The sequence below is a fragment of the Populus nigra genome, chromosome 10 (assembly GCF_951802175.1).
Source record: "Populus nigra chromosome 10, ddPopNigr1.1, whole genome shotgun sequence".
NCBI classification, from domain to species: domain Eukaryota; kingdom Viridiplantae; phylum Streptophyta; class Magnoliopsida; order Malpighiales; family Salicaceae; genus Populus; species Populus nigra.
In genome coordinates this window covers 8616593-8635291 of record NC_084861.1, presented here as the reverse complement: position 1 = coordinate 8635291, position 18699 = coordinate 8616593, and the positions used below count along the sequence as shown (strand labels likewise).

The following is an 18699-nucleotide window of genomic DNA, read 5'->3' as shown; positions in this document are numbered from 1 at the left end:
TGGTTCTTCTAGTATTCCAAATTAAATACCAATATGATGAAATCTATTGTTTTTCTTTCGTGATGTTGCAGGAGATCTATCTTGAGGATGATGTGATTGTTGCTTTCGAGGGCCAAATTAGAAGCTTGATGATGTGTTTGTATAGCCTTTACGTTGAATTAGGATTCGCGGCGTCCTATTTCGATGGTCATGATTATGGCAACAGAAAATGCAATGCTTCATGGCCTGTTTTCAAAAATGGTGAATCAAAAGGATTAGTTTAATAGATTGGATATTATACATGTACTAAAACAAAAAACGGTGTTTTCTTGTAAAAATGACAAGATTATAGCCAATTTTCTTACGGTGGTTGTACCTGTAGCGGTGACATAATTGTGATTTTTGGAGTTTTTTTTATGATGTTTTCCAATAAAAATGATATAGTTGTAAATTTTGCAAATTATTTTTACTGTGGTGCTATTGTAGTGGTGGTAGAATTATAATTTTCAAGGTTTTTTAGAAGCTTTCCCGTAGAAATTAATGATATAATTGTAAATTTTTTCAATTTGTTTTATTATATCGGTACTGCAATGATGACAAAATTGTAACTATTAGGTTTTTTATATTAGAAAAAAGTTTTTATTATATTTTTTTCTATTTATACTTGGTGTTTTTATCATTTTACACTTAACTTATTTATCATTAATTTTTTCTCATCTTAATTTTTTTGTAATATTTTTATAGTTTTTCATTTTTTATATTAGAAAAAATTAAGTAACAAGCATCGGTTGAGTGGACCGATGGTGAAACATCTCCTTCGATTACAAAACGAAGTTCAAGGCGAAAACGACCCTTCACGTCAACAAAATCAAAGTGGCTTCTTAGTTCAGATCACGCCTTTGATCAATTGATGGTACCCTCTTCTTATAAGGATATCATTGTCCGTCCACACAGTATTATTTATTTATTTATTTATTTTCTTTCTTTTATCGATCTTGTTTACTCCTGTCCTTTCTTGATCTAGCTACAACTAAAGACACATCTTTATCAGTCTCTCTCACACAGTGAATATGTGTACGGTACGTGTTTTATGTCGCTTTAGATCTGTATTCATGATCAAGTTTGATGAATGAAAGGGTCCTGTCTTTTGGGAAACTGTGACGATTCAACAGAATGAAGAACACGGAATCTTTATTCAAGAGAATACTGTCACTATTACAGAAAACCTTAGGAGCCAAAAGGAGTACTACAAGGTATTTTTGGTGATTAAAACTAGTGACAATGACTGAAACTGAATTGAAATTGGACTTGGATAGGATGGGAGCAAATTCACCTGAATTTCTCTCTTCACACACACACAATGCGTATTTTTCTTCTCTACCTGCTTCATTCTGTTTCAGTGCATTATATGCATGCAAGGTGCTCGTCCTGAATAGTAGGAGTGACAGGTTTCTTACACGTGTCTATTGACACATTACTAATTAAACAAATGAAACGGTGCGTTTGGTGATTTTGAAGTTTCTCTCTATGGCTCTGTTCAAAATCATTCCCCTGCCTTGTTCATAACTCATTGTCAGAGGTGTTAGAGTTTGCACATGTAACAAATCTTCCCCCATCAAAACCACCTTGTCCTCAAGGTGGAAATCAGGAAAGCGTGCTGCGATTTCATCCACAATTTCCCATGTGGCATCGGCAGGTGGGAGCCCTTTCCAATGAATTAAAACTTGGGTGACTGCTTGATTTTTCCTTCGTGCAATTCTTCTCTCCATTATAGCTTGTGGTTGTAATTCTTGTGTTTGAGGCATTCAATGAGATGTGGGGTATGATTTCCTCTTCCTGGACCTCCTCCCCGTTAGTTTCTTCCTCCTCCTCTAGAATACTCAGGGAATATAATCGTTTATTCTTGCACCTATGGCCCGGCACGAATTTGTCATCACACCAAAAACATAATCCTTTCAGCCTACGTTCTTCAAACTCCTGGTTCTTTATAGATTTGGTGGGCTTATTGGGAGTTCTGTTAAATGAGTTTTGGAAACTGTTTTGCCAGGAAGGGCTTTTAACTGGTGGTATGTTGCTTGCTGTGGAAAAGGTAGTTGTAGTAAGATTTGGCTGATGTATGGGTTTTGATGGAAGGCTATGAGATGCTGTGGACAATGAGTGTTTTGGTATATATCCCGGATTTTGTCTGTGAGTTAGAGTGTTTGCCTGCAACCTAGCAAGATTGAAGGCTTGCCTAAGATCTTTTGGTTCAAACATTTTTACAGTATTCTTAATTTCCAGCTCCAACCCACCTAAAAAAATAACTAAGGCTTGCTTCTCCCCAATGCCAGTCTTATTCCATAGAACATCAAAATCATGGATATAATCCTCCAGGGTCCCTACCTGTTTCAAATCTATCAGGTCTTCCATTGGATCCTTTTGCCCCCCGAACCTATAACAGAGAGCTTCTATATACTCCCCCCAGCTCACTTTCTGATTGTTTTGGTTCTTCATAAAATTTTGATGCCAGTAAAGGGCTATGCCGTCTAGGTAGTAGGAAGCTAGTTTCAGTTTATCTGATTCATCAATGTCCTCTATATCAAAGTACTGGTTGCATTTGTACAACCATTTATGCACATCTTCACCCTCAAACACTGGAAAATGATGTTTAGGTCGGTGTACCTTGTAAGCCGCTGGCCTTCTTTCAGTTGAGTAGCTAGGTCCGAATGAAGATTCATTTTGATAAGCAGCATGCTTATCTTTGCTTTGACTGGATTCCCCTGAGGGGGAAGGAAACCTTTGCATAACCGATTTCAGTTGCTGTGTCAACCCGTGGAGTAGATCTTTAATTTCCCCGATTTGAGCTTCATGATTATTGGTAGTGTGATCCCACCTTTGACCTTGGTCCTTCATAAGATTAACTAGCTGATCATACTTGGTGTTGGCCTCTCTTTTTGCTGATTCAATAGAATCTTCAAGTCTTTTGATCTCTGCTGTTCTTGTGTCAGGTGCCATGTTCCCAGTCCAAGGAAGGAGAGCTCTGATACCACTTGTGACGATTCAACAGAATGAAGAACACGGAATCTTTATTCAAGAGAATACTGTCACTATTACAGAAAACCTTAGGAGCCAAAAGGAGTACTACAAGGTATTTTTGGTGATTAAAACTAGTGACAATGACTGAAACTGAATTGAAATTGGACTTGGATAGGATGGGAGCAAATTCACCTGAATTTCTCTCTTCACACACACACAATGCGTATTTTTCTTCTCTACCTGCTTCATTCTGTTTCAGTGCATTATATGCATGCAAAGTGCTCGTCCTGAATAGTAGGAGTGACAGGTTTCTTACACGTGTCTATTGACACATTACTAATTAAACAAATGAAACGGTGCGTTTGGTGATTTTGAAGTTTCTCTCTATGGCTCTGTTCAAAATCATTCCCCTGCCTTGTTCATAACTCATTGTCAGAGGTGTTAGAGTTTGCACATGTAACAGAAACCGACATGGGTTTGGGTTGCACATGATATGAGTGGGAGAGATACTCATGATCTTGCTCAGGAATGCGATTAATTATTACATTTCCCTGGGTAAACACAAATGTCTCTCCGCTTGCATTTTTTGCCTCTTCAAAGTGTCTTGTTGAATCTACCCCTCTGCGTTGCCGAGTTGAATGCTTCAAATATATATATATATATATATATATATATATATATATATATATATATATATATATATATATATATATAGTGCATGTTTAATATTTGGATTAAAAAAAAGGTTTTTGTTACGACGTAAGCTGCTGATTCAAAGATAGTCTAAATGTTAAGACAAAAAATGGTGTAATATTTGTGTGTTGGAGTGTAGAGTGCACGTAGCCAAGGCTGTATGGTCATGACAAGGATGTTTCGGTTTCTTATGACTATACCCGGCCAAATTGATTTTGTGTGGTCACCCTTCAGTGCGCAGTTCTTACTGTACAAGTATATTTGTTTTTTAGTTTTAAAAATGTTTTTGAAAAAAATATTTTTTATTTTTTCTATACTTCAAATTTAAATTATTTTTGTATTTTCAGTTTGTTTTGATGTACTAATTTTAAAAATAAAAAACATATTATTTCATTATATTTTTAAGTAAAAAGTAATTATTATTACGATATCAAATAAAATCGTAAATACTTTAGCTCTCTCTCTCTCTTCATTCTAGTCCCATAAAGTAGATAGATGTAAAAAAAACAAAAAAACAAATAGAAACTGAGATCATAAGGGATAAAATTTAATTACTTCACCTCTAGTTTTTCTTTGGTTTCAATAATGCTAGAAATATCAATACTATTTTATCATCTTTTTTCTCGTATGTGGCTATGATAATGTATGAGAAATGTTACATGATTCAATAAAAGTAAATTATGTATCAAATACTAAAACCAACGTTATTATAATTTAGAAAACGTTCATGTACGTATGATGGGTGACATTTCCCAAGTATATGGATTATCCAGTTTTCTTGACAAGTTTTGAAGCTTAATCGAATATAAATACACTTGATGATCCAGGGAAAGAATTATTAGAAGCAAATTAAAAAGAAAAAGAAAACATTTCCATCACAAATACCCAATATTGTCCTTCAAGCTGCCCTTCTTTGAAACAAGATGGAAAGAATATCCTGTACTTGTTATATTAGATCTTGACAACGCTATGGGCTTCTAATCATATTACCAAAAACAGGGTCCGTCACTGGTACAAGTGTGGCCTTGCAACCAAGAATTTTTAGTCTTCCTCCCTGGAACCGTCTCATGGACCGAAGCACAGTCATAAATGTTGAGTAATTTTCAGCTGTATTTTTATCGCGTTATTTTCTTTGAAAGATTTAAGGAAATATAAATTCATGAGTGCAAAATACAGTCCTTACCTCTAATCTCACCACTTTACCACAGGAGAGTCTATAATGCTATTATTAATAATTTTACCAGTTGAGGGGAAAGTCAGTCACGAGGCGTGGACTTGTTTCTTGGTCGGCAACATACACTTGTGTGACTAATGGATGCGGCTACTAATTACAAACATTGTCCGCGGATCCCGGTAAACAGTGCTATTCCAAACAATAAATCCCAGAAAAGTACATAGTAAACATTATGTGCAGAAAACAGATGCGACAGGATTTTATTGAATTGATACAATCGTGGGCTTTGTTAGTATTTCAGCAAGAAGAGAGAATGAAGGTATAAGAACATCACCGATACGATGAACTTGGTAGTCGGTAGCTTCCAGTTTTTGCAAGATTGTGCTTTTATACGAACCAATATACATTTTCTTTTGGTTTCTCTTTTGGCATGCTTGATTCTGTGACATTGAGAAATATCCCATAATCGAGGGTCGATTATTGAAGAAACTTACCTTCGCCTAGCTTAAATTAACCAAATTGAACATTTACAAGTTCAGCAGCTGCACGGGCAGCAATAGTTGCACGCTCTGCTGATGCAATGGCGACTCGAGCTCTCTCCAAGACATCAGATGAGTGTGATGTTGTCTCCCTTTGAACATCAGCCATGTAATTCCTGATTGATGGTTCAATTTCGTTAGCATTGACCTGGGGCATATTGCTCACAAGCGCAGGAGCTTCAAGACGATGAGATCCTTGCTTATTATCCGTATTTAAGGTAGAATGGGCCCCGTTGGAAGGTGGGGGTAGAGGAGAGCTCTGCTTGGTGGGTGCTTGAGGAAGTATTGCATCAGCCATAATTTGCTTCGATCCACCCTACAGATTAAAAAAAAATCAGATTTATATCGTCTCCGCAATAGAAAACCAAAAATGCTTTTCTCAAAAGACACACAAAACACAACAATGAAAGCCATGCGAAGAAGTAAGCAGTTAGGGGTTGCCAAAATTTTAAAATGCTACAAAATGAAATTGTATTGTGTTTATATATTGAACAATCCTAAACAAGCCTTATATTCAACCGAGATCAAGTTTTTTGCATGTTTAGAGTTTAGACGTTAACAAGCCTATAAATCAAGTTTCAATTGAAGAATTCTACATGCAAGCTAATCAGACATTATTTCCAGCAAAGAAAGTTGTGGATGCACTCCCATTGGTCTAACAGTCTTCCTCTAATGATGAGAAAACAAATCTTTCTCAATGCATGCTCATATATCCTTCAAGACTTGCAAAGACAGGTATTCTGAGTCCACTTTGTCTCTTTCATGTAGTAGATAATGCAGATTCAGAATCATCAGTCATTTCATGCTATCTAACATAGAGAATTTATTATGAATGTCACCAAAGCTTAAGAATATAACAAATGATACCATCCCTAATTGTAATAAGCATCACGCGGGACATAGACAACATCCTACAAAAACAGGCTAAAAGAAAATGATTCAAGTATGATCCCAATTGGCATGGATTAAATAAAATTTTGCAGGGTTGAATGAGTAATATATACCACCTAAGATCTACATTACTGTTATATTTGACAACCCAACCCAGCATGAGCACATAGGATTGGCATAGGAGACATGCGCATGAACAACAGCATCAGAAAATGGAGGGCAATGTGTTAATTGTTGGTGCCTTTTATTGATGCTTGAAATCATTCCTTTTAGTCATCTTCATTCCTAAACTTTACTACTTTTCATTTTTTTTACTATTCTTCACTTTTTGGTTCAATTGAAACATTAAGATTGATTAATGACCATAGCACTAAATACTCTTGAAAAAACAAAAAATCAAATGCAATTAACTACATGCAAAAACACAAAAGCATTCAGATATAATGAACAAATTACGATGAAGTGAATCATGTTGTTGATTGCACAATTTTTCAAGACTTTCTTTTGCTTGGCACTCTTTTCAGTATTGTCAGTGTAGCATTGAAAAAGGAGGTTTTAGAATATGTGCAACCAACAAAACTAAATTGACAGCTACCAGCAAATCTTCATGCTTTTTCCCGAGTTCAGCCTCTGTGTTGGAAGAGTCCCACTCAAGACTAAATTCTTGAGCGATTTCCTTCAAAACCTTGAGCCTTGCCTCTGCTGGTGGAGCTCTAACTGAAAGCCTTTCAATAATCTGCACAAGCAACAACCAAAGAAAAGTCTAAATCATTACATTCTAGTTATTAATATGACTGCACATGCATAGATATCAAAGTTGAAGAAACTTAATAAGGTTAAGCCGATTAACTGCACGGTTGACACCAGAATCAGGACGGAGCTCAGATGCAGCCATGTTGAATTCCTTTCCATATTTTGCAGCAAACAAATTCTTGATCTGCAGCAAATCTGGCACTTCTGAACATCTTGGAGCAGCAAAAATTATGCTTGCAATAGCCTCTCGCAATTCAGTTGGACATTCCCTGTTAAGCAGAAAAGGATGAAAAAAGGTTGATCACTTTATTGGTGGCCAAACAAGTTTTAGCTAAATGTTTCCAAGAATGCCTCATACCTTAACCACAATTTTCATAATGTTACCCAGTCCCTCAATAATGATTTGGATAGAAGAGCATAGGGAACAAACTACCCTGAGACCTTAACAGTGTAACTAAACATGCCACTAAGATATAACCATTTGAAAAACATTTTTACTTGAATATGGCTCCCGATAAAACAAATTATTGGTGGAATCAATATGCAAGAAATTTTTGGGAGAAATTTTTTAGTAGTAAATATTTTATTATGAGCCAACAAATAACTCATGTTTTGCCCTTCTATTTATATTTTCCAATAACTCAATGAGAAACACATTAGAAGACTCTATTCCTCTTCTTTTTTTTTGTATAAATTAAACATGCCTTGAACTTTTCTAATAAAAAAAAATTGCAGTCACAACAGTACCTGTACAGGTAACAAAAGCTTACAAATATCAAGAACGCAGATTTTGCTCGTACTAATTTACCAACCACCACCCAAAAGTAGATTTCATTAGTATACCAATAACAGGTGAGGATCTCAACGGAAAGTGAGAAATACCAGAGTTCTATCAAAAACAGGTTTCATGGTCATTCTATTCCAACTTGTAATTTTGTATTCCTTTTTTTCACCCTCTAGAATCTTCACAATTTCCATCCTCCCTCTTCATTGAAGAAGCCAAATTTTGGTTTCTAAAGACTAATCATGTGTTTATGCAGTATGCTAAAAAGCTACCGCATTAATAGTGTTTGATAAATGCTTTCTAAGCATCGCATCAGGTGCACTATTTATGAGCTGGCTTTAAGCAAAATGCAAGGCTGAACATGCACTAAGGCTGACAATTGGCTACATTGCAGAACCTATCACCTTTATAGCCTTTTAATTATGTACTGTTTTAAGAATGGCAGGTCTAACCATATGGGGTGAGAGGGAGAGATTTGCTGAGCAAGTGTCTGATCCATGCGCTGGGACTTGTTCAACAAAACTTTCCCTCGGACCATATGGTCGGGCTCACAATTCTTCAAACGAGATGATGGAGAGTAAAGTGGTTGTGTAAAGGGTCAAGCATTCAAAATGCCAAAGATTGGTTTTCTAGGAGTAATAGAGAAGAAAAGTGAGAAAAAAGAGGAAGATTGAAAGGGGAAAGAAAAGGGAAAAAAAATTATTTTCTTCCAAAATTAAATCCTAGATTGGATGATTGGTTAAAGCTCCTGATTCAGTATATTACTAAAACAGTCGTCATTCAACAGGTCTTATCCTCTTGGTATTTCAAGTATTTCTATTTGTGAAACGCATCCTATATTTTTTTAATTTACTATTGAATCCAGCTTGTAGGTGGCTGGTATTATTGTCTAGAAGTGCAGATCTTGATAATATTTATGCAGCCTCTAGTTGAGCTAGAGATGACCCCTCCAGTAAACCTTCTATTTTCCATAAAGGAAGAACTAAAAGACTTCCATGCCATGGTTTCTACATCCATTTGGAAGGATTAGCCATGTAAAAGCTGTTGTTTTGCTTCTGTGAGTTAATTCTTTCTATTTTTTTGATGTTTTCATCATTGGGGCTTGTTTTGATTATTGTACCTTACTTGATAATCCTTACTAAGAATTAATAAATTTTCATTTAAGAGGTAATAAAATTTGAAACGTTCATTGCTTGGTGTTCAATGCAACTGATGAAGAACATCTGTCTTTCAAAAAATTTCACTAATCTCATCTAGAAATATATATGGAATATTTTCATATATGACATCTAGATCAAATTAAGTTTACTCAGTCACAGCAATGCTAAGGTAGTTATCACCGTATTCGCCGAATGAAAGTTGTGTCTTAAACACAATTTCCGACAGGCTCATGCAACAAATTATGCTAGGGGTCAACAAACACCCCAAAGATTCACAACCATAGAACCATATGACCAACTGTCTAAACAACCGACAGTCATGTTCTTTCAAAATCAAGATCCTAAAGACAATGCTCTGAATCTAAATCGTTTGTACTTAATAATAAAGCCAAAAGAAAGACTCGTCCTTTCAGCCATTTGTTTTTAGAAATTTTCAAACAACGGTTCTCCATCAAACACAAATTATATACTGCTTCTATTATCATCAATAAACATAATTTGATGTCCCAGATCATCTCCAATCAAGAAACAAATCCCAGCAGTAAATGAACTTACTTTTGACTTTCAAGAATCGGAACACGCACAAGAACAAACTCACAGAACAGCTCCAGTATCTCATAAGCAGCCCGTATATTTTGTTCCCGTATTACATGCTCCACCTAACAAAAGCAAAGACCAAAGTGTTGTTTCTTTAAAAGCATCCTCGTTTCTTTGCACATGTTCATTAGTAATATCAAAATCTAGAAGGTGGGATACCAACCCGAATTCGAGCAATTGCTTCTTGGCCAGCCTGAAGAAATTGCGCAATCTCCTTGCGCATATGTTTAAGCTGCAAATCTCTCTTGTTTTGCAGCAATTTAATGCGCGAGATTGCCAAGTTCAAGCATGTTTTGCTACAAAACCAGTCATCAAAATTTTTTTAAAAAAATTCACAACAGAAATAAAAACAAATTTATTCAATTCCAAAACCAACGTAAATAAATCAAAATTATACAAAAACTGAAAGGAAATTAAGAAGAGACCATTTAGAACCAAAAACGCCTCTGTTGAAGAGTTGGTTTAAGAGGGACATCGATCGATGCTTGAACAGAGATGAGTTTCTGGTTATGGGCTAGTTCGAGGTTGGCTTTCTTTACGATCGATCGATGGATGGATCGATGGATCTCACTGGCACTGTTTGTTAGCAATATTGGTCAAGTGGTCTATGGGAAATTTTACTTGCCAGATTTCAGAATAAATAAAACGATAAAAAGATTCGATGGCTTTGCCTACCTCTTTTAACCGTTCGATTTCAAGAAGCAATCTGCTCCGTCCATTCCATTGTTTAACAAAGTGAAAACTGCCCCCCCCTCCCTCTTCTTTCCTCAAGAAATTTGCCCAAACTAGTCAACATCAGGATTGTTTGACATCCAAGAATATTAATTATCCTAACTAATTGTCTTTTTACAGATAAGATATCAAATAAACTATTATATCTTAATAAAATAATTTAAAAGATGTTATAGCAACCCTTGTAGTTTAAACCACTTCCTTTTATTGACATTTCAAGCGAAATACATATGTCAGCTCATGATTCATCAAGATTAAGGCTTTTTTTTTTTTTTTTGCTAGAAGATAATTTTTTTAAAAAATTAATTTTTATGAAAAGTGAATTTCTAGAAAATAAATTATTTTTTATATTTGATAGTTATAAAAAATAGATTGGAAAATTTTTTTTAGTATTTTTTTATATCATAAAAAATGAGTTGAAAAATAATTTTTTAATTTTTTTTTAAGTTTATTAAAATAAGATGATCAAATTTAACAGATAAGAAAGTGGAATTGGGATGAAATTAAAAAATAAATTATAATTTTATAAATTATTTCAAATAAAACAAACAACAATAAAAAATTGAGATAAATCTGATAAATAAAAAAATTAAAAGGGAATGAAATTAAAAAAATAATTTCATAGATTATTTCAAATAAAAATAAATAGCAATAAAAAATTAGGACCAGATATGATAAATAAAAAAATTCAATTAAAAATATGATAAGAGAAAAACAAATAACAATCAAAATAATAAAGACTAAAATTGATATAAAAATCAAATTAAATCGAGTTTTAAAAGAAAAAAGTGAAAAAAAATTAAATAAAAATATATAAAATTTAAATGATTACGGACTAAATTTGATATAATCAACAAATAATAAAATATTTTTAAATTTAATAAAAAAAGCTATATATATATATATCACTTTTTTTATGGAAAAAATAGATTCAAAAAACATAAACACATGGAATTATTTTCAAATGAGAAAAATGATATTTAGCATAACAATAAAGTTTATCATCTCTCAATCGGGTGCATGAATTACGGTCTTAAATATGCTAACAGAAGTTTTTTTTTCATATAGTTTGATTTTTTTGTTTTCTTACAATTGAAATCTTATTGTCATGACCAGAGACGTGTTACGTACCGGGCTCCCACTTTTAATTAATTGAAACTTCATGATATTGCTAACAATAAGTCCCTTGACAGATTATTCTATACAATTAGTTTTGAATAAACTTTAAGGGTTTATTTAGATCTTATATCTATTTATTTTTTAAATATACAATTTTTTTAATATGCATATCAGGCTAAAACTTATTGTATGAACTTATATCTATTTATTTTTTAAAAAAATCATATATTTTCAGCTTAGTATCAATATTTTGATTTTTTTTATTTTTTATTTGTAAATGTGACAAGATGGACCGTGTGTGTTTAATTATATATATATATATTAATGTTAAAATTTTATTGATTCATGAGTAATTCATGTGTTACAATTAAAACACCACTTTAAACTGCGTCTATTTTGAAAATCTTACATAAGATAAAAAAAGAAAGATAATACTATATACTTGAAATAAAAAAAGAGAGATTAATGATGCATTAAAAAATAATGCTAGAGTTTTAGCATTATGGATTATTGCAGTTAAAAAGAAAATAAAAGGTAAACTTGGCTTGATTGCTTTATTGTTTGGCGAGAGAGAAATATAAGTACTAGCCAGGGGGGACTTTAAGAGTTTATTTTCACATCATCTATTTGTAATTATCAAATTGACCATAGACATATCAGTAACCTCATGTTTTCATTGCAAAATAAAATTATTAAATAGTCCTTAGAAGAAGAAAAAAAAACATTTAACGTGCCTTCATGGTTTTGTTTTGGAATTTCATTTTAATTTAAAAATTAAAATAACTAAATTACTTTTTAACTCAAATGTTTTTAGGCTTGTATTGAAGTTTTTTATTATTATTATTTCATCATTGTTTTTTTTATTATTAGCAAGTACACTTAAGTGCAATTTAGTATTTTAACAATTTTAAATATTATTAAAAAAAATAATTGATACGGGCATAATACACACTAACATGTAGGAGGCACTCATGCAAGGCGGCGGCTCCCAATTGTAGAAATTGGCCAGCTACTATGTCATCTAATATGTAGCGGCACATTCAACGAGGTAGCGAGTATGCAGTGGTTTGGTGAAAATTTAGTTTTTTTATTTCATCTATTTTTTTTTTATCATATCCTTGATAATCACGCTAAAATTAAAAAGCTGTCCTCACATTTTATTTTTATTTTAGCTGCAGTCCTTGTTCTTTTTTTGCTCTTTATTTTTTTTTTGAATTTCTCTATTAATTTATTTTTGAATTTATCTCTTAACATTTGGTTGTATTGAGTTTTTTTATTAAATTTAATCTTTATTTTATTTGGTTCTTTTTTATATCTTTTTTCTATAATATTTATTTTTTAATTTCATTCCCTATCATTTTATTTTATTTTTTAATGGTGGATTTAGTCCTTATTCTTTTAATTATTTTTTTGTTATAATTTTTTTTTATTTTTCAATTTCATCATTCAAAATCAAATTGATTGATTATTGGGTTTTATGATTTTTTTATGCAATGATCCTAATCTCATGACCCGAGCCACGAGTATGAAAAATTATATTTGGATTGACATTGAGCTTTTCAAAATATTTTTTTTACACTAATATTTTTTTCAATTTCATTCTCTAATATTAAGTTTATTGAAATTTTTTTATCAGTTTAGTTTCTATAAAAATAACTCGGCCTCACAATCCAAGTCGTGAATTTTCTATGCTAACTCGATTGGCTCGGGGTTTTTACATTATTTTGTTTTTATGTTAAATTTGATGCTTATTATTTTATTTTTTTTATTTTTTGGATCAATTTTTTTAATTGATTTTATTTTTTTAATTTCATTGTTCAGAATTTGATTGGTTGAGATTCAGGTTTCATGATTTTTTTCGATATAATGATCCAAGTTTCATGATCCATGTCAAGATTATGAAATGTTAGCCTGAATTACTATGTCTTTTTTTACATCAATTTTATTTTTTTATTGTAGTTTTCAACATCGAGTTTATTAAAAATTGAGATTCTTTATTTTTTTTTTATTTACTTTTTACAAGGATAATCCAATCTCATGACTTAAGTCACCTGTTTTTCTTATTAACTCAGATTGATTTTGTTTTTTTTATTTTTTTATTTAATATTGATTTATCTTAGAATTCAACTTTAAATTCTTTTTTTTCTTGGCAAACGTTATTTTTCTATGTATAATCATTAACACTTTTCTCTTTAAATTAAATATATTCACCATTATTATTTTTTTATTATATAATTAAATTATATTATATTATTATTAAAGCCAGTAAAGTTTACAACTCTAGTACAGTGATTATTATTTTTATTTTAAAACATACTAGCAACATTTAAATATTATTTTTTAAATTAAAAATAAAATTTAAACAACCCACAACGAATGCCTCCTATTACCATTCTGCATGGAGTCCAATAACAAAACAGCCCATCAATCAGATAAATTTTGTGAAGCTCATACTGTAACATCAATGAATCTCCAATGCTTCACGCATTTATCAACTGGGCCCCTCAACCGCAATTCGTTAACGTTTTCCGTCCGAGAGGCATGTTACATGTCATAGAACGTCGTCGCTCTCGGAATAAATTTGACGGGTAAGCTAACGGTCTTGGATACAAAGACGATGCAAGTCAGCTTTCAGGGTTTTCAAAGTCATTAATCTTTACAACTCAACCGAGCAACAGCGCTGTCTGCGAAAAATAGCGAACATACTTCCAAGTTTCTCCACAAAATCCCCTCACAGAATTCTTGAAGAGAAGTTTATCTCTCTCTTGCAATCATGTAAGACCCTCAAGGTTCTCCACCAAATTCACTCCCAAATTATCACTCATGGCTTTGAACACGAAGATTACATCGCCCCAAAAATCATCTCAGGTTATGGTTCACTCAAGAAAATGGAGAATGCCCACCAAGTGTTCGATCAAATTCCCGAACCAAATACCTCTATCTGGAACGCAATGTTTAGAGGCTATTCACAAAATGAATCTCACAAGGACGTTATAGTCTTGTTTAGACAAATGAAGGGATTGGATGTAATGCCTAATTGCTTCACTTTCCCAGTTATTCTTAAATCTTGTGTCAAGATTAATGCATTGAAAGAAGGTGAGGAGGTGCACTGTTTTGTGATTAAAAGTGGATTTAGGGCGAACCCTTTTGTGGCTACTACGTTGATTGATATGTATGCTAGTGGTGGAGCAATACATGCGGCTTATAGAGTTTTCGGCGAGATGATTGAGAGGAATGTGATTGCTTGGACTGCAATGATCAATGGCTACATTACTTGTTGTGATCTAGTAACCGCGCGTCGCCTTTTTGATCTGGCTCCTGAGCGGGATATTGTGCTGTGGAATACTATGATTTCGGGTTATATTGAGGCAAAGGATGTAATACGAGCACGGGAGCTTTTTGATAAGATGCCAATCAAGGATGTCATGTCGTGGAATACAGTTTTGAATGGTTATGCTAGTAATGGGGATGTCATGGCTTGTGAGAGATTGTTTGAAGAGATGCCAGAAAGGAATGTTTTTTCGTGGAATGCATTGATTGGAGGGTATACAAGGAATGGCTGTTTTGCTGAGGTATTGAGTGCTTTTAAAAGGATGTTAGTTGATGGAACTGTAGTTCCTAATGATGCTACACTTGTGAATGTGTTGTCTGCTTGTGCGAGATTAGGTGCTCTTGATTTGGGCAAGTGGGTACATGTGTATGCAGAGAGTCATGGATATAAAGGAAATGTATACGTGAGGAATGCTTTGATGGATATGTATGCAAAATGTGGGGTTGTGGAAACTGCTCTCGATGTGTTTAAAAGCACGGATAATAAAGACCTGATTAGCTGGAATACCATAATTGGTGGATTGGCTGTGCACGGGCATGGAGCTGATGCCTTAAATTTGTTTTCTCATATGAAGATGGCTGGAGAAAACCCAGATGGAATCACCTTTATAGGCATTTTGTGTGCTTGCACGCACATGGGTTTGGTTGAAGATGGTTTCTCGTATTTCAAATCAATGACTGATGATTATTCGATTGTGCCTCGAATTGAACACTATGGTTGTATTGTTGATTTGCTAGGGCGAGCTGGTCTCTTAGCCCATGCTGTGGATTTCATTAGAAAGATGCCCATTGAAGCCGATGCTGTCATCTGGGCTGCATTGCTGGGGGCATGTAGGGTTTATAAAAATGTTGAATTGGCTGAGCTGGCTCTTGAAAAACTCATTGAATTTGAGCCAAAGAACCCTGCAAATTATGTGATGCTTTCAAACATATACGGGGACTTTGGAAGATGGAAAGATGTAGCACGACTAAAAGTTGCAATGAGGGATACTGGGTTCAAAAAATTACCAGGATGTAGTTTGATTGAGGTCAATGATTATTTGGTTGAGTTTTATTCATTGGATGAAAGACACCCTGAGAAGGAGCAAATATATGGCACCTTGAGAACACTAACAAAATTGTTGAGATCATCAGGATATGTACCAGGTTTAATGGAGCTGGACGAGAGAAACTGAAGATAGAAGAGATCTCGTGGAGGATGATAGAAACATCATGAAGTTATTCCCTATAAAATGGCTTCCTTGAACTTGATCAAAATTTTCTTTGCTACTTGTGTTGAAAATTCAAAAGCAATCAAGAGTCCTATGGAGCTGCTTCATGCCGGGAAAATTGTGTAGATTGGTACAGTCAGAATATCTTTGGAGCTGAGATGCTTATGCTCAAGAGATTTTTATCCAGTGAAGATCCCCCTCCCTCTGGTTGTTGATTAGATGCTGATTACAGCCAAAGCCATTACATTAATTTCTCTTGCTGGGAGAGCATATTGACTAGTTGATTGATTGTTATGGTTTCAGAAAGCGATGATGGTCATTAACGTGTGGGGGTCTTGTCAATATACTTCCTGCTGCTGTTGTTGAAATCATCTCCCTTTGTGGTAAATTTGGCAAGCTATATTCACAGTGATCCTTCTACTCAACTACTTCAATCATTGTCAAATATCTCATAGCATTTTCATGGCATTTGAAAGCTTATAAAAGCAACTTTGGGTGCAGTTGAAGCTTACTAAGCAAAAGCAGTGTTGGGCTTTAAAGCAACAAGAAACGGATGGAGCAACTTCGTGAAAGGCATTGCACATTAGCGCATCCATTTCTTGCTTGTAAGCCGTAAGTAATAACACAGGAAAGGCTTATCCCTATTATCAGGTACGCTTCGTAAGCTTCTTCCTTCAGCTAGACGAGGCTTTGCTTCGTCATATTGCTATTGTTGAAACCATATCATCTCATGTAGCTTATAAAATTATCAATGACATCCAAACTTTTTTACTGAATGTGGTTTGATTTATTTATGTTATGTTGAGGCATATAAATGTCAAGGAGTTAGTGTATGGAATTGGACCCTTGACCTGCCGCTTTTCTAACATGGTATCGGGATAAGAAGTGAGGAAACGGAGTAGGCCAATTATCCTTGCTGCACTGTTGCACGACCAACATAACATAATTGCCACTGTTATCACTGTAGCAGTTCAATGCATAGAATCAAAGTCTCAGAAACCTCCATTTGTTGAATGTCACTCACACTCACACACAGGCACGCGCAAATAAACATAAAGAAAAAGAAAGAGAGAGAAGACGCACAAAGCAAAGGTTTTAGTTCATGTGATGGCCTATCCCCTGTAATCAAATTAAGTTGGTGTAGTGAAGAAAGAGCCGAGCAAACCTCCATAGATTCCAAAATGGATTGGACATGATATTTTGAGACCAAGGTGTGAGCTACATTATCCAAAGGCATGATTTAAAATATTCTGCAAGGTTGGTTAAGAAGGAAGAACAAGGCAAATGACTGACATGACGTGAAATCTATGGAGACTTCGCTGTTGGTATCAATGCTGGGCTCCTAGTGGACTTTGGACACTGTCTGAGGCTCAAAAGGCTTGCCATAATGAGGAATAACTATCTCCATGGACACCTGTCACTGTCATGCACAAACTTGATGTATTTCACATGGTTTTCTTAACAGACATCATCTCCTAGGGAGTTTCATAACACTATAATGGTTATCATCGTCACGTCATGAGGTCCTTTTTTGAGTCACCTAAACTCAAATTTTTTCACCTAAACTCGTAAATCCTTATTAAGAATGGGAGAAAGGAACAATAATTATATATATATAAAAAAAACAGCTTGTTTCTAGTCTCTTGTTTTTATTTAAAAAAAAACCATCAAACCCACTAAAGTAATGCTACATGCTTTGTACGTATTAAGTTCAGTTTGTCTCTACATAGAATTTTGAATTTAATTATCTGATCCTTTCCTTGTAAATAAATTAAAGCTAATGACACTTCATCGTGATGAGTATGGTGGCTATAAAAGACGAACCCTAATGCCTTGTGGAGTTGTTGTTAAGCCAAGTGGAGTACAATAAGCAAGTTTGTTTATTTGGTTTCGATTTGTCTTTCTTCTCATCCAACTTAATCAGGTTTGTGCGTCTCTTTCATATGGGAATGGGCGCATAATGCAAATGTCAAATGCTAAAAATGTATTAAAAACTTTAAATATCAAAAATAATATTATATAATTAAGTAGATTCATACAAAATAAGTTATAGCTCAATTAACATTAATGTTCTCCTTCAATAAGTTTCAAATTGCAACCTCTTCATTGTAATAATTAATAAAAAAATTAAGTATGCTCGCGCTCTGTGGCGGCTAAGCATTATTAATTGTTGGTAGTCAAGTTGTGGCTGTAGCTAGCAACTTCAGCTATACTTATCAAACTAGGATTTCTCAATAATATACATATATTTTATTAATATGAGTGTCTGAGTTAATTTGCATGTACTTTGACTAATCCCACATGTATTAAAGTTAATAATCATGCAAGCTAGCTTTTAGTAATCTTGAGGAGACTTGAACTTATAATCATTGAAGAACAAATTTAAAAAACCTGACAGTTAACCTATCAGGTTAATAAAATATATACTTGATATCTCTCAGCATGCACAATCCACCGTTGTTATTGTTCCTTCAGAAAGTTGCCACCTACATGCTTTAGACTGGAATCAAATCTCTAATTATGTGGTTTGCTTTGTGTTTGATGTTAGAGGATATTTTTCGGATCAATTTTAATGCAACAAAACCAAGATCCTTCCCATAAGGAATTTGACAAATCATTTTAGATCTGAAAAACAAACCCATTTATGTTTCACTTGAACCAATCCTCCAAACTTAATGCGCTGTGCAACCAGCACAGCAGTTGTCTCCACTAATCACTTCGT

The 18699-nt window shown here is 33.8% G+C and overlaps 2 protein-coding genes across 5 annotated transcripts; one reads left to right on the top strand and one right to left on the bottom strand.

Moving 5' to 3' along the window:
• Positions 1-5091: 5091 nt before the first annotated feature.
• Positions 5092-10210, bottom strand: LOC133705911 (uncharacterized). The gene is made up of 6 exons (XM_062131351.1): positions 10011-10210; positions 9749-9881; positions 9544-9647; positions 7142-7313; positions 6887-7027; positions 5092-5716 (listed from the first exon to the last, which is right to left on the bottom strand). The coding sequence occupies exons 1-6, from the start codon at positions 10058-10060 to the stop codon at positions 5372-5374; spliced, it is 945 nt and encodes a 314-aa protein (XP_061987335.1). The 5' UTR covers positions 10061-10210; the 3' UTR covers positions 5092-5371.
• A 3970-nt stretch (positions 10211-14180) lies between these two features.
• LOC133704687 (pentatricopeptide repeat-containing protein At1g08070, chloroplastic) lies at positions 14181-16753 on the top strand. 4 transcript variants are annotated; one of them, XM_062129601.1, is made up of 3 exons: positions 14181-16184; positions 16281-16360; positions 16479-16753. In XM_062129601.1, the coding sequence occupies exon 1, from the start codon at positions 14325-14327 to the stop codon at positions 15939-15941; it is 1617 nt and encodes a 538-aa protein (XP_061985585.1). In that variant the 5' UTR covers positions 14181-14324; the 3' UTR covers positions 15942-16184; positions 16281-16360; positions 16479-16753. The 4 variants fall into 4 exon arrangements, with proteins under 4 accessions (XP_061985585.1, XP_061985584.1, XP_061985582.1 ...); XM_062129600.1 differs by having other exon boundaries at positions 16281-16753; XM_062129598.1 differs by having other exon boundaries at positions 14181-16360.
• The last annotated feature ends 1946 nt before the right edge of the window (positions 16754-18699 follow it).